We start from the raw sequence: 11,400 nt of genomic DNA on the forward strand, positions 1-11,400 counted from the left end.
CGCGTAAACACTAACAACCGCTCTGTCTGAATGTGACAACCCACTCACTCTTAGTCGCAGCCGAATATCGAACAAGCTATCAATAACTACAGAAATGAATTCAATCGATGTGCCAGTAACTCACGTATATATGTCCACTGAATTCAGGTCGAACCCAAGTTTCGAAGATGGCATCGCCGCAAGATGACGACATGGGCGTTAATATTTTGTGCTAGCCGGCGAAAATTTAGAGCTTTATGGGATCAACCAGCACGTCTCTCCGCGTATATGCGGAGTATTGTAAGCAAAATTTAGGAGAGAACGGGAATCTGCTCGAACCTACTTAGCGGCCATTATTATGATTAATAAATAACACACATAGTATGCAGAAGAATCTTCTAGTCGATTACGTTATTACGCATCAAATTCACCATCCAATCGATGATCCAAGTGTCCGACCTCCGAAGATTACATATTGACCTTTACAGTAACAAGGATTTAGAGAAAATCACAAAATCACGCCTTACAATATATCCCAGCTCTGAGCGCAGCAAAGCAGGTTATTCGTATGCGGCTCAGGCCCAATCGAAGGACGGACTCGACTGCCTTCCAGGTAATCGTTCCGGCATATGGATGAATTGTGACTCTGAAGGCTTCGCCGTGTTTATTGACAATTACCTCGCCAGACACGGCACAACATGTCAAGACTGGGAGCGTTCTTCCTTTGCGTTTCGCGAGATATTTTGTAGCAATAGTCTGGCATAAAGTCCAAAAATAGTTATTTTTGAGGATCGGACATCACGATCCCTCGTTAACTTTTGCCGTTTGGACGCGAATAGGGCACGTCAGCTCCCGGCTCAAACTAGATTCGAACAGATCGGATGACGGGGCTCGAACGGACGGTGACTTAAGTTGACACCGAAGGGTATTGACTCGCACAACAGATATCGGATACGTACAACAGGCACATCTGGCTGCATTCGACCTGCAGTCCGGGCCGAGCGGGATCACAACATGGTATGATAGCGACTAGCGCTACTGTACATATCCTATGATGACCAATTTGCAGAATGAAAGATATATATACTTTCACTAGTCCTATAGTAGTTCTAGTAAATTGGGGTTATAACACATCCTGGCTAATAATTTCTGCATATGGCTTGTGAGGATATCTCCAAAATACTTCCACGTAGCCCACAGTCAGGGGCAACTTAAATGCATCACCAAATTGTATTTCAGGATATAAGTCCGTCAGAAAATTAGACATTTTAGTGCCGCGCCACTCAAGTTTGTATGTGGGACCTGACAAAAAATACTCTTGCAACTGACCTTAATTCTCTCATGTGGCAGGTGGGATTTAGATAATATGCCCGGCTTATTGGTTTCGCAGAACTGCAATTCGCAGGTACATCTAGTTGTCGGCTCGACAGCTCTTTCTCTTACGAGAGTATCAAAGTCATTGGAATGTGGAGCTGATGTCATCTTGATTGCTCCAAAGACTTCAGAGACTACACAGACACTGGCGGTTTGGGAGACTGAAGTTCAAGACAGGGAAGCATCGTGTCCCAACTTTAGGTGGATTCAACGTGCGTTCAAGGATGACGACCTAACTGTATTGGGCCGAGATGAAGTCGACAATGTTGTTGACACCGTTTTTGTCGCGCATCATTCTCCTTCAACTGTAGGTGAGTGCGCACATGCTATATAAAAACGAAACTGCACTTGTGCTGACCAGTTTATTAGGTATCCGGATATCGGCACTCTGTAAACGGCTACGAATTCCGATTAACGTGGCTGATTCGCCGGAACTGTCGACATTCACATTATTGTCAACACACACCGATGGTCCTCTTCAGGTTGGTGTCACCACGTCAGGGAAAGGCTGTCGTCTTGCCAGTCGCATTCGTCGTGAAATTGTTAGCTCATTACCTCTTGACATTGCTCAAGCATGTCACAAAGTAGGGGAGCTCAAACGGAGTATCGAAGAGGAGGATGCTAAAGATTTGGAGCACCATAACGTCAATTTGGACTCTTTATACCACGAGATCGGTCAGAATGATGATGATGCGGTACAGAATCATAAGTTTAATGAACTAGTTCTCGAAGAAAGAAGTGATCTGGAGAAAAGCCGGGCTCTAAAGAAGAAGCAGAGAATCAGGTGGTTATCACAGGTTGTCGAGTATTATCCATTCTCTCAACTAGCAGCGCTTTCAATCGAAGATCTCTGTTCACAGTATCGGCACGGTCGCAATTTTTCTGCTGTCGAGGACGTGGTTACCAACAAGAAAGGATCTATCGCACTTGTAGGGTCTGGTCCTGGTGCGCCGGGTCTTTTGACAACTTCCGCCCTGGCTGCGATAACAACCGCGGATCTTGTTCTTGCTGATAAGCTTGTGCCAGCCGGTGTTTTGGATCTAATTCCAAGACATGTCGAGACTTTTATTGCCAAGAAGTTCCCCGGAAATGCCGAAGCTGCGCAGGAACAACTTCTCAACATGGGTATAATCGCTCTTAAGGAAGGCAAGTCAGTTGTCCGTTTGAAACAAGGTGACCCGTATATATTCGGTCGCGGCGCGGAGGAATATCTATTTTTCTCCAAGCATGGTTACAAACCTCAAGTCATTCCTGGTATTACCTCTGCATTATCAGGACCATTATTAGCGGCGATCTCTCCAACACATAGGGAGGTGGCAGATCAAGTTCTTATCTGCACTGGCACGGGACGTAAGGGGACGACACCCGCTATTCCTGAATATGTTGATTCTCGAACTACTATATTCTTAATGGCCCTTCACAGGTTGGCAGATGTCACGGTCTGGCTACGCGATGCAGGCTGGAGAATGGATGTTCCATGTGCAATCATTGAGCGCGCGAGTTGTCCTGACCAGCGCGTTATTCGGACTACTTTGGAACATGTGGCGGAGGCCTTTGAAAGAGCCGGTAGTCGACCTCCTGGCATACTGGTGGTAGGCAAGAGCTGTGCAGTCATTGAGCAGACGCCAAGTGGCCAGACGTGGGTGATTGATGAGGGATGCACATTGTTTTAACTGTTTCTGCATGGCAATGATATGCGGTACTATTCTGGACTTATTTGATTGCCTATTATTCTTGCATTTTGGTATGGGGACTCTATTTCGCGCATTGGTAACTTCAAAGGATATGTAGATGTGCATTAGCATTAGATAAGATGTTTTACAATGCCGTATGGTTTGGTTTGGTTATGATATCTATACAATTGTCAACACTCTATTCTTACGCGAACCTTTAAAGCTTGCTAATAACATCCAAAACCAAGGCACGCATGTCTTCACCAGCCTGTCTGGCCGCCTCAATAACCTCTTCATGATTGGCCTTTCCAGCCGACAAATTTGCCGGTCCTTGGCTGGCCTTTGGTGTCGGCGCTGTGACAACGGCGTTCGTGATGAGACTGATAGCCAACACCTTCATTCCACAATGTCGGGCGATAATGATCTCTGGCACGGTACTCATACCGACTGCATCCGCGCCGAGCATTTTTAGCATTCGTGACTCTGCTCGAGTCTCGTAGGTAGGACCACTGACAAAGACGTACACGCCTTCATGAATAGCGCGACTTAGTTTCAGCGCTTGCGCTGATTCGAAAACTTTGCGGCGGAGTTCAAGGTCGTAGGCATCACTTAGTGCCAGGAATCGTGGCCCGATTAAAGGATCATTTGGACCTTTCAGAGGATGCCAACCAGCCAGACCTGGAAAGTTTATGTGCTGTATCAGAGATTAGTTACCGAATACAGGTAATCGGACAATAGCTTACATCGTTGAGAACCATGAGATCTCCAACTTTGTATTCAGAGTTTAGGCCCCCCGCGGCATTGGTAACTATATTAAGTCGTTGATCAGTCGTCGTTCTTGGTAGACAGTCAAAAATTATAAAACGCACCAAGCAGCGTACTGATGCCCATGACACTAAACAGTCGGACAGGAAATACCGAGATATCGAAAGGATTTCCTTCATAAAAACTTGGAACTTTAGTAAATGATAATACTTATATCACAGTTATACTTACTGTATTCTTCCAACCATGCAAACAGCTGGCACTGTGCCAAAATAACCAAAGACCAATTTGCCGAGGTGACCCTCAACTGTATTTTAAAGTCAGCACGTGGCATGCTCACCCGCCATTCCAGCAATATATTTTGTGCAATGCCTACCGGTAGTCAATGGGAAATATGGTAGGTCAGAGAACGGAATTTCAGACCTAGGGAAGCTGTTCAGTGCATCAGCAAGATGGTGTAATCCCGAACCGCATATGACTGCGATTTTCGGATAATGGAGCTCTGTCGGCACTATCCCGCGGATGAAGTTCATCACCACGGTAGCCCGCTGTGTGAGAGAAGTAGTAACTTCAGTTACAGATGACTCAGACATTGCTAATATCGATATTACAAGGATGCTGAGGCCAATGGCGATAAGAGCAAACGGATCACGCACCGATGAGCCGCATGTGCGCGGCGGGGACTTACCCGGTCATATCTATGATGTGGACCGTCGAACAGCGAGCGCAAGCTTCATCCGATTTAACAACGATCGTCAAATCACAGGCTAGAATTATCGGTATCACAATGCTGCGATTCAATCTCGGTCTGCTACGTCTGAGTTACTATAAGCTATCGGATCATGCATCTGAATGTGAAGTGGGAAGACTCCAACGAGGAACTGGAGGTTAGAGTATACACTCACAATGTTCGGTAAGGGGACCGTTTGTGAGTCTACGTTAGTGGCAGCTAACAGTCTTGACAATTAGATTTTCAAATCAGCATCCTGCCAAAGGCGAAGAACTTTGGGAGAAGCGGAAGTATCCGATCGCTGCTTCCATTATGTTCAATACATTCAATCAGAACGCAATTGTCGTGCTGCAAGAAGTCCTCCATAATCAATTACTGGATCTGATGAAGATTTTGGGCGATGAGTGGACTTATTGTGGAGTAGGTCGAGATGACGGCAAATCGAAGGGCGAGTATGCTCCTATTATCTTTCGGTGTTCTCAGTTCAAAGTCGAGCTCAATCGGACGTTCTGGCTGAGCGATACGCCGGATATTCCTAGCAAGGGTTGGGATGCTGCCACTTTCCGGATTGTCAATGTCGCGCTGTTGAACCACAAATCTAGTGGTCGTGTTATCTACGCTCTGAACACACACCTAGATAGTCAAGGCTCGGTCGCGAGGAAAATGGGTGCGAAGGTAATCAAGGGCATCATCGACAACCTAGAGGACCATGATGTATTGGTACTCGGGGGGGATATGAATTCTGAGCCAAATCATGAGGCATACCCAATATTTTCGAGCTTCCTGGAGGACGCGAGGAAGGTTGTTGACAAGAACCTCATGTACGGAAACTCCAGCACGTTTACTGGATTTACTGAGAGTGAGAGAAACAGAATTATAGACTATATATTTGTTTATCCTGGTGTCAAGGTCTTAGGTTATGCAGTTCTGGATAACAAGTTTGAAGACGGCGTATACTCAAGCGACCATCGTCCGGTCGTTGCAAATATTGTTATTAAAAAGAAATAACTGATTGTGACTTTGCTACTGCAATTGTCAGTATTTACGGAATATAGTAATGCCATTGTTGTACCGATTTACGCAGGAAGGATGTCTGTCTCTATCGCGTACCATGTTCTTAAATTGTCGAATGTAAAATACAATCGATTACAGAGGCATTGGTTTGATCCCTCTTAAATACTTTGAAATGCCGAAATATTAGATGATGCTGCGCCTTTTAATCGCAAATTCCATTTTGACTGTAACTCCTGCCCACCAATTCCCGATGACATCTCGCATGCCCGTGTCAAGCAATCAACCTAGATAAATACGAAGTCCAAACAGTCTACACACAACCCGGGCGCATATTCAGTTAATAGATTGTCAATAATTCATGTGGACAACCTTCTCCGCCTTATGCTATTGTGCACTTCCCTGACGCATCGGGCGTTGGGTTTTGATATTTTTCGATCTCACCGATTAGCAGTTCAAACACTTTTGCTATATTGGCGTTGTGACGAGCACTGGTTTCGACAAACGGGCAGTTCCATTCTTGTGCTAAATTCCTTCCCTCGATCGTTTCGACTTTCCTAAATTTTAGTTGGCACGGTTTCCAGATGCAAGCAAGTCACCATTGGATTACCTTTGAGCGCCGAGATCGCTCTTGTTACCAACCACGACCATTGGTATCGACTCAGTGCCCTGACGGTCGCACTATCAGTATAGATACAAACCCGAAATAATCTCTCCTACCGTATTATTTAGAATTTTGTCCCTTATAACTCGGATCATGTCGAAAGACGACCTTGACGTGATTGAGTACACTAGAACATATCCATGGACACCGATAGAATGTTTCTGGTTCATAATGCTAAACTCGTCCTGAATTAACTGGTCAGCCTGATCGTATCCACGAGTGGGTATGAATTATACGTGCCTGACCAGCCGTGTCAAGAATTTCCGTGGCGTAGTCTTGACCCTTGTAGCGAATGATCTTAGAGAACTGGTTTTCGATTGTTGGGTAATAGCTCTCTACGAAATGCTCCTCGACAAACTGCACAGTCATAGAAGATTTACCTGTAGAACACCACCCATATTAGAATCAATCTCTGTAATTATTGAAAACAATTCTCGATTCTCCCAAATCTCACATACCGACGGCGCGAGACCCAACGACAGCGATTTTGCGAGGACGAGGTGGGGCCATGGTGATGTGTTATGGAGTATTTACCGCGAACAAGTAGGGCGAAATCGAAATAGCAATACGAAGGCAAGATCGAGGACCTTATAAACTTGGAGCGACAGAAATCTATCTATCTGGCCGCTGTGAATTTGAATGATCGTGGACGATTGTTTCCGAAGCTCGGGCCGCTTGCTGCTTCCCTAACCCAGTCGCGAGGGCAGCAAGGCTTCACAAACCGGCGAAGCATAAAGCTCAGTACGGTAGATATTCAAGTGGTTCTCTTTTGACCCTGCCGCAATGCACCAACGGTCCAGAACCAGCGACAGTTACGAAGTCGCCAATTCTACACATATTAGCACCTGGACGGACGCTACAACGGAGCGCGACCTTTTGGCGTCAGCGCCTTTGCTCAGGGTCCTTAAACCCGCAATGACGAGTCGACAGACGTGGCCGTAGTCTCTTAAGGAGATTGGACCCGAACAAGCCTAGGACACTGCTAGCCTTGGTCTACTCGGTAACAAATTTATGGCCCATTAGATTTTCGTCACGCAACAATGTCTCGAAACCGTCAGACATCCGTTCCCCCGTTGTTCTGCACACGTAGCATGGCACGCTGTCAGACGCCATTCATGTGTATATATGTGTGTCTAACCTCTATTTCCCACTTCCCGTCTAGAGAACGGGACGGGTCCTGTGGCCTTCTCATGCCGGTCGTGGTTCCGATCTCCAAAAGAGCTTTGTGAGGCTCTAAAGCTTCTGTATCAGGAATAAATCCGGCGGTTTGTGGGTAATATAAGGTTGAGTATCCAGCGTACAGGGGCTCAGATGACGGCGAATAATCTTGACTTACTGATGACTACGGCAGCGTCCGTACGCGGTTAAGCAATCCGAGTGGCCGGCGACCTATCTAACTCCGGCGATTTGTTCTCGATCCCCGGAGTCCCTGGAGTTCAATTGGATCTTCGTAATTGGCTACGCAAAATGGCGTGTAGTAAGTATGGACTATATGTATCTTAAACTGAAAATTCCTTGCCTTCCGGGTTGTTGACGCGTCTTTGGTAAATGAAATTAGCCGTAATTCTAATCATCCTCTTCAAACGCACCCTAATTGTGGTTCACCGCATGTCCATTATTAGCTGTTGATTCCGTTGCCAACCATTATTCAAAAGTCCAAAGTTTGGCCATATTCAGGGGCTTCCGCCACGCGAGCTATATAACTTTAAAGCTTTTGGCAATGCTTTCACCATTACTTGCACTGCGTAAGAAGGTTTGCCACTTTCCGGGTTAGGGCTCCATTGACGTCCGCATTCGTTCGTGCGGCGACTAACGAAAAATTTGAATAGTCATCGGCCCGACCTTAAAACATGGCTCACCCTTTCAATTGACTCATTTCACTATCGCCAAGATCACACTCACCCGGCAGCATAAATTTGTTCATTGGGCTTATTGGCTAGCGGCATTGACGGTCGTCACAAACTACGCGAGCATGCCACTACCCGCAGTGTATGACAGGCCGGCCTCGGCAGCCAGTGATAGCAGTGTCAGTCTGAAGAATGGCATGACCAGCAGCCAAACTCTTAGCCAGGCCTCTGATAGCTGGATAATCCAAAAGTTTGGCGGTACTAGCGTGGGCAAGTTCCCGGTAGAAATTGTGGATAATATTGTTCGGTGGGTCCGGCATACGTCTAAGGCGACAAGGATGATTGCTTACAGTCATATCAGGGCGTATCTGAAGGATTATCGGGTGGCAATCGTCTGTTCGGCAAGAAGTTCCGATACTAAGGCCGATGGTACTACAAACAGGTGTGTAGGGTTGCTGCGTCATGCATTGCTGCGCTCCGTTGACAGCTAATGACTGTAGACTTTTGAAGGCTGCTGAGCATGCGTTGAAGAAGGGTTCCACAAAACATGTCGACGTTGTAAACGCGATTAAAACCGACCATATTACAATTTCGCGGAGTCTTGTTCGAGATGCCGAGATCTTGGCCAGTCTGGAGGCTAGCATTGGTCGCGAATGCGAGCTGCTTGAGAAGTTCTTGAGTGCCGCCCAGGTATGTAGCGTTGTTAATTTGTAGAACATCTCTAATGCTATAAAGGTCATTGACGAGATCAGCCCAAGAACGAAGGACAGCATCATGGGTGCCGGCGAGAAGCTTAGCTGTTTGGTTATGACCAGTCTGCTAAACGACCGTGGCATCCCAGCTCAGTTTGTTAGCTTAGACTCTATTATCCCTATTGGTCATTCGGCGAAGAACGGATTAGACCAGTCGTTCTATGATCATATTGCGGATGAGATTGCCGAGAAAATACAGGAGTGCGGCGAGAAAGTGCCGGTTATCACTGGTTACTTCGGTATTGTCCCGGGCGGTCTACTGAACGCAATCGGACGTGGCTACACTGACTTATGCGCTGCTCTTGCTGCTGTTGGCGTCAATGCCGAAGAACTCCAGGTGTGGAAGGAAGTGGACGGTATTTTTACTGCTGACCCAAGGAAGGTCCCCACAGCGCGACTTATCTCGATGATCACACCTGACGAAGCAGCAGAGCTCACGTACTACGGTTCGGAAGTCATCCATCCATTTACAATGGAGCAAGTTATCAGGGCCCACATACCTATCAGAATCAAAAATGTCGAGAATCCTGCGGGGAATGGCACCGTCATCTTCCCAGACAACATATCAAGGAAAGGCGATGTCACCCCTCCGCATCCACCTACAGCCTTGGAGAGAATCTCCTCGTCCTTTTTCAATTCACAAAAGAAAGAACCCACTGCTGTGACGACGAAGCAGAATATCATTGTTCTCAACCTGCATTCAAATAAGCGATTCCACTCTCATGGCTTCTTAGCTGAGATCTTCGGCATCCTCCACCGATGGGAATTAGTTGTGGATCTTATTTCGACTTCAGAAGTCCACGTTTCAATGGCCCTACATTCCGAGTCAAGGGAGCATGACCTGCGAGATGCTGTTGACGAGCTTAAACGTCTTGGCTCGGTCGATGTTATCAGAGACATGACAATAGTCAGCCTAGTGGGCAAGAAGATGAAACAAATGGTCGGCATTGCGGGTAAGATGTTCTCTACACTTGCAGGAGCTGGTGTCAATATCGAGATGATCAGCCAGGGCGCAAGCGAAATCAACATATCCTGCGTCATTCAAGAGAAGGATTCACTAAAAGCGTTGAATGTTTTGCATCAGCACTTGTTATGTAATCCGTCGACTGCGGATCTTTTGGAGAGTAGGCCGTGGCTGTTAAATTGATAGAAGTAAAATAAAGAGAGAGTATAAAACTGGAATATTTCGATTGTTAAGGGTCAGGTTGGCGTGAAATTGTGATTGATTGGTCATTAACTTAGATATAATGAATTAACTGGAAACAGTCGATTTCACAATTTATCTAGATTCCCGAAAACGATAAGTCCAAACGTGTACCCTATATGCAGGCAGACAGCGACCATGAACTCCAAAGATTGACCACACCCCATAACCAGCAGATGTCTAACCTAACCGACGCGAAATCCACATGTAGACCATTATAACGCGCCCTCGTATAATATCAGCGTTATACATATGCTAAAGAAGAATTATGACGGCACTCGCATAATGTTCTTCCGCGATAATCAGCTAGAATAGAGCATTCGCCATACTTGAGTACATTAACGAAGTTACTATAATAGCGTCGTGGATGACTGCGCAATATATCTGATCCTACATTCTAACGGGCATTATCGTTAAACCAAATCTGCGAGTCCCATCTTTGCTGTTAACAACTTTCGCTATTTTGCTACAAAATATCCCTAAAACAAATCATAGGAATGGGCAGTGTATGTAAATTTTCACATACGCATTGTTGAACGACGATATAATCATTTACAAGTGACAACATATCAGAATATTAGGAATGGAATTCTCCGTCTATGGAGGATAAACCATCAATGTAGTGTCACAGTGTCACTCGTGCCGAGGTCGCTGGGTGCGCGCGTGACCTTCGATTTTGGGCTAGCAGAAGCGGCATTTGAACTGCTTGTACGTCATGGATATATCAATTTCGGAGTGGTGGACATTCCTCGATGCCGGAATAACTTTCCGTACCAGCTCCCGATCCCCCCAGTGCTCGGTCCCACTGCCGTAGAAACACGTGCTGCTTGACGCGTTTGTCCTGCTCCATGGTCGCACAGCCTATGATACATCCTGACGCCAATAGACTGCTTACTCTAATCAGCTACATTGCTATCAATATAATCAAGAACGCCATCGTACGTCTTTAGGCCGACGGGCATCATCCTAAACTTCGATGAAATCAATTGGAGCGTAAATCCTCCACACGCAGCGACGACCGCTCCCGTTAGAGCGCCATATACTAATCCTGTACGAATCTGAATCCAGTCAGTAAACGTATGCTAAATAATTGGGACTTAATCCTTACAATCGGAGATAGTTGCCGGTGCTCCTCTTCAATTCGCGACAAGTGACTCTTCGACTCCGGCATACCCGGTCTGCGATCACACATCAACTCCTGGGGTGAGAGGGGAAGCCAAACTTCGCACAATAATATGTATTACTTTGAAATCCACGCTTCCGTGAAGGACCGACGCTGCTGCTGTTGCTGTTAGAAGAACAAATGTAGAAAAGTTCACCTTCGCGCAAGCGATGTAACTACCGTCTTCCAAGCTTTCTAACGATCTGGCCGAAATAAGGTTTGGTGCTGGCCCTTGCCGC

General features: G+C 46.3%; 6 protein-coding genes across 6 annotated transcripts; 3 read left to right on the forward strand and 3 right to left on the reverse strand.

Annotated features, from left to right (window-relative positions):
• Window positions 1-1,015: 1,015 nt before the first annotated feature.
• Window positions 1,016-3,135, forward strand: POJ06DRAFT_88639 (tetrapyrrole methylase). Its single transcript, XM_056191705.1, has 3 exons — window positions 1,016-1,270; window positions 1,330-1,664; window positions 1,723-3,135. Exons 2-3 carry the CDS (start codon window positions 1,346-1,348, stop codon window positions 3,024-3,026), a joined length of 1,623 nt encoding a protein of 540 aa, XP_056044553.1. The 5' UTR covers window positions 1,016-1,270; window positions 1,330-1,345; the 3' UTR covers window positions 3,027-3,135.
• POJ06DRAFT_88597 (nucleoside phosphorylase domain-containing protein) lies at window positions 3,135-4,482 on the reverse strand. The gene is made up of 5 exons (XM_056191704.1): window positions 4,168-4,482; window positions 4,023-4,098; window positions 3,896-3,975; window positions 3,770-3,834; window positions 3,135-3,720 (listed from the first exon to the last, which is right to left on the reverse strand). The coding sequence occupies exons 1-5, from the start codon at window positions 4,382-4,384 to the stop codon at window positions 3,244-3,246; spliced, it is 915 nt and encodes a 304-aa protein (XP_056044554.1). The 5' UTR covers window positions 4,385-4,482; the 3' UTR covers window positions 3,135-3,243.
• Window positions 4,483-4,633: 151 nt separating this feature from the next.
• POJ06DRAFT_267271 (Endonuclease/exonuclease/phosphatase) lies at window positions 4,634-5,529 on the forward strand (the record flags this gene model as incomplete). The annotated part of the gene is made up of 2 exons (XM_056189224.1): window positions 4,634-4,704; window positions 4,761-5,529. 2 exons carry the CDS (start codon window positions 4,634-4,636, stop codon window positions 5,527-5,529), a joined length of 840 nt encoding a protein of 279 aa, XP_056044555.1.
• A 192-nt stretch (window positions 5,530-5,721) lies between these two features.
• POJ06DRAFT_88675 (small GTPase superfamily) lies at window positions 5,722-6,930 on the reverse strand. Its single transcript, XM_056191706.1, has 5 exons — window positions 6,655-6,930; window positions 6,437-6,576; window positions 6,253-6,381; window positions 6,143-6,201; window positions 5,722-6,089 (listed from the first exon to the last, which is right to left on the reverse strand). Exons 1-5 carry the CDS (start codon window positions 6,704-6,706, stop codon window positions 5,915-5,917), a joined length of 555 nt encoding a protein of 184 aa, XP_056044556.1. The 5' UTR covers window positions 6,707-6,930; the 3' UTR covers window positions 5,722-5,914.
• Window positions 6,931-8,024: 1,094 nt separating this feature from the next.
• Window positions 8,025-10,059, forward strand: POJ06DRAFT_250468 (Aspartate/glutamate/uridylate kinase). Its single transcript, XM_056187299.1, has 4 exons — window positions 8,025-8,350; window positions 8,405-8,485; window positions 8,544-8,733; window positions 8,779-10,059. The coding sequence occupies exons 1-4, from the start codon at window positions 8,169-8,171 to the stop codon at window positions 9,940-9,942; spliced, it is 1,617 nt and encodes a 538-aa protein (XP_056044557.1). The 5' UTR covers window positions 8,025-8,168; the 3' UTR covers window positions 9,943-10,059.
• An 836-nt stretch (window positions 10,060-10,895) lies between these two features.
• On the reverse strand, window positions 10,896-11,170 carry POJ06DRAFT_267274 (uncharacterized protein; the record flags this gene model as incomplete). The annotated part of the gene is made up of 2 exons (XM_056189225.1): window positions 10,896-11,057; window positions 11,108-11,170. 2 exons carry the CDS (start codon window positions 11,168-11,170, stop codon window positions 10,896-10,898), a joined length of 225 nt encoding a protein of 74 aa, XP_056044558.1.
• Between the last annotated feature and the right edge of the window lie 230 nt (window positions 11,171-11,400).

Source organism: Lipomyces tetrasporus (genome assembly GCF_029532465.1).
Source record: "Lipomyces tetrasporus strain NRRL Y-64009 chromosome Unknown POJ06scaffold_4, whole genome shotgun sequence".
NCBI classification, from domain to species: domain Eukaryota; kingdom Fungi; phylum Ascomycota; class Lipomycetes; order Lipomycetales; family Lipomycetaceae; genus Lipomyces; species Lipomyces tetrasporus.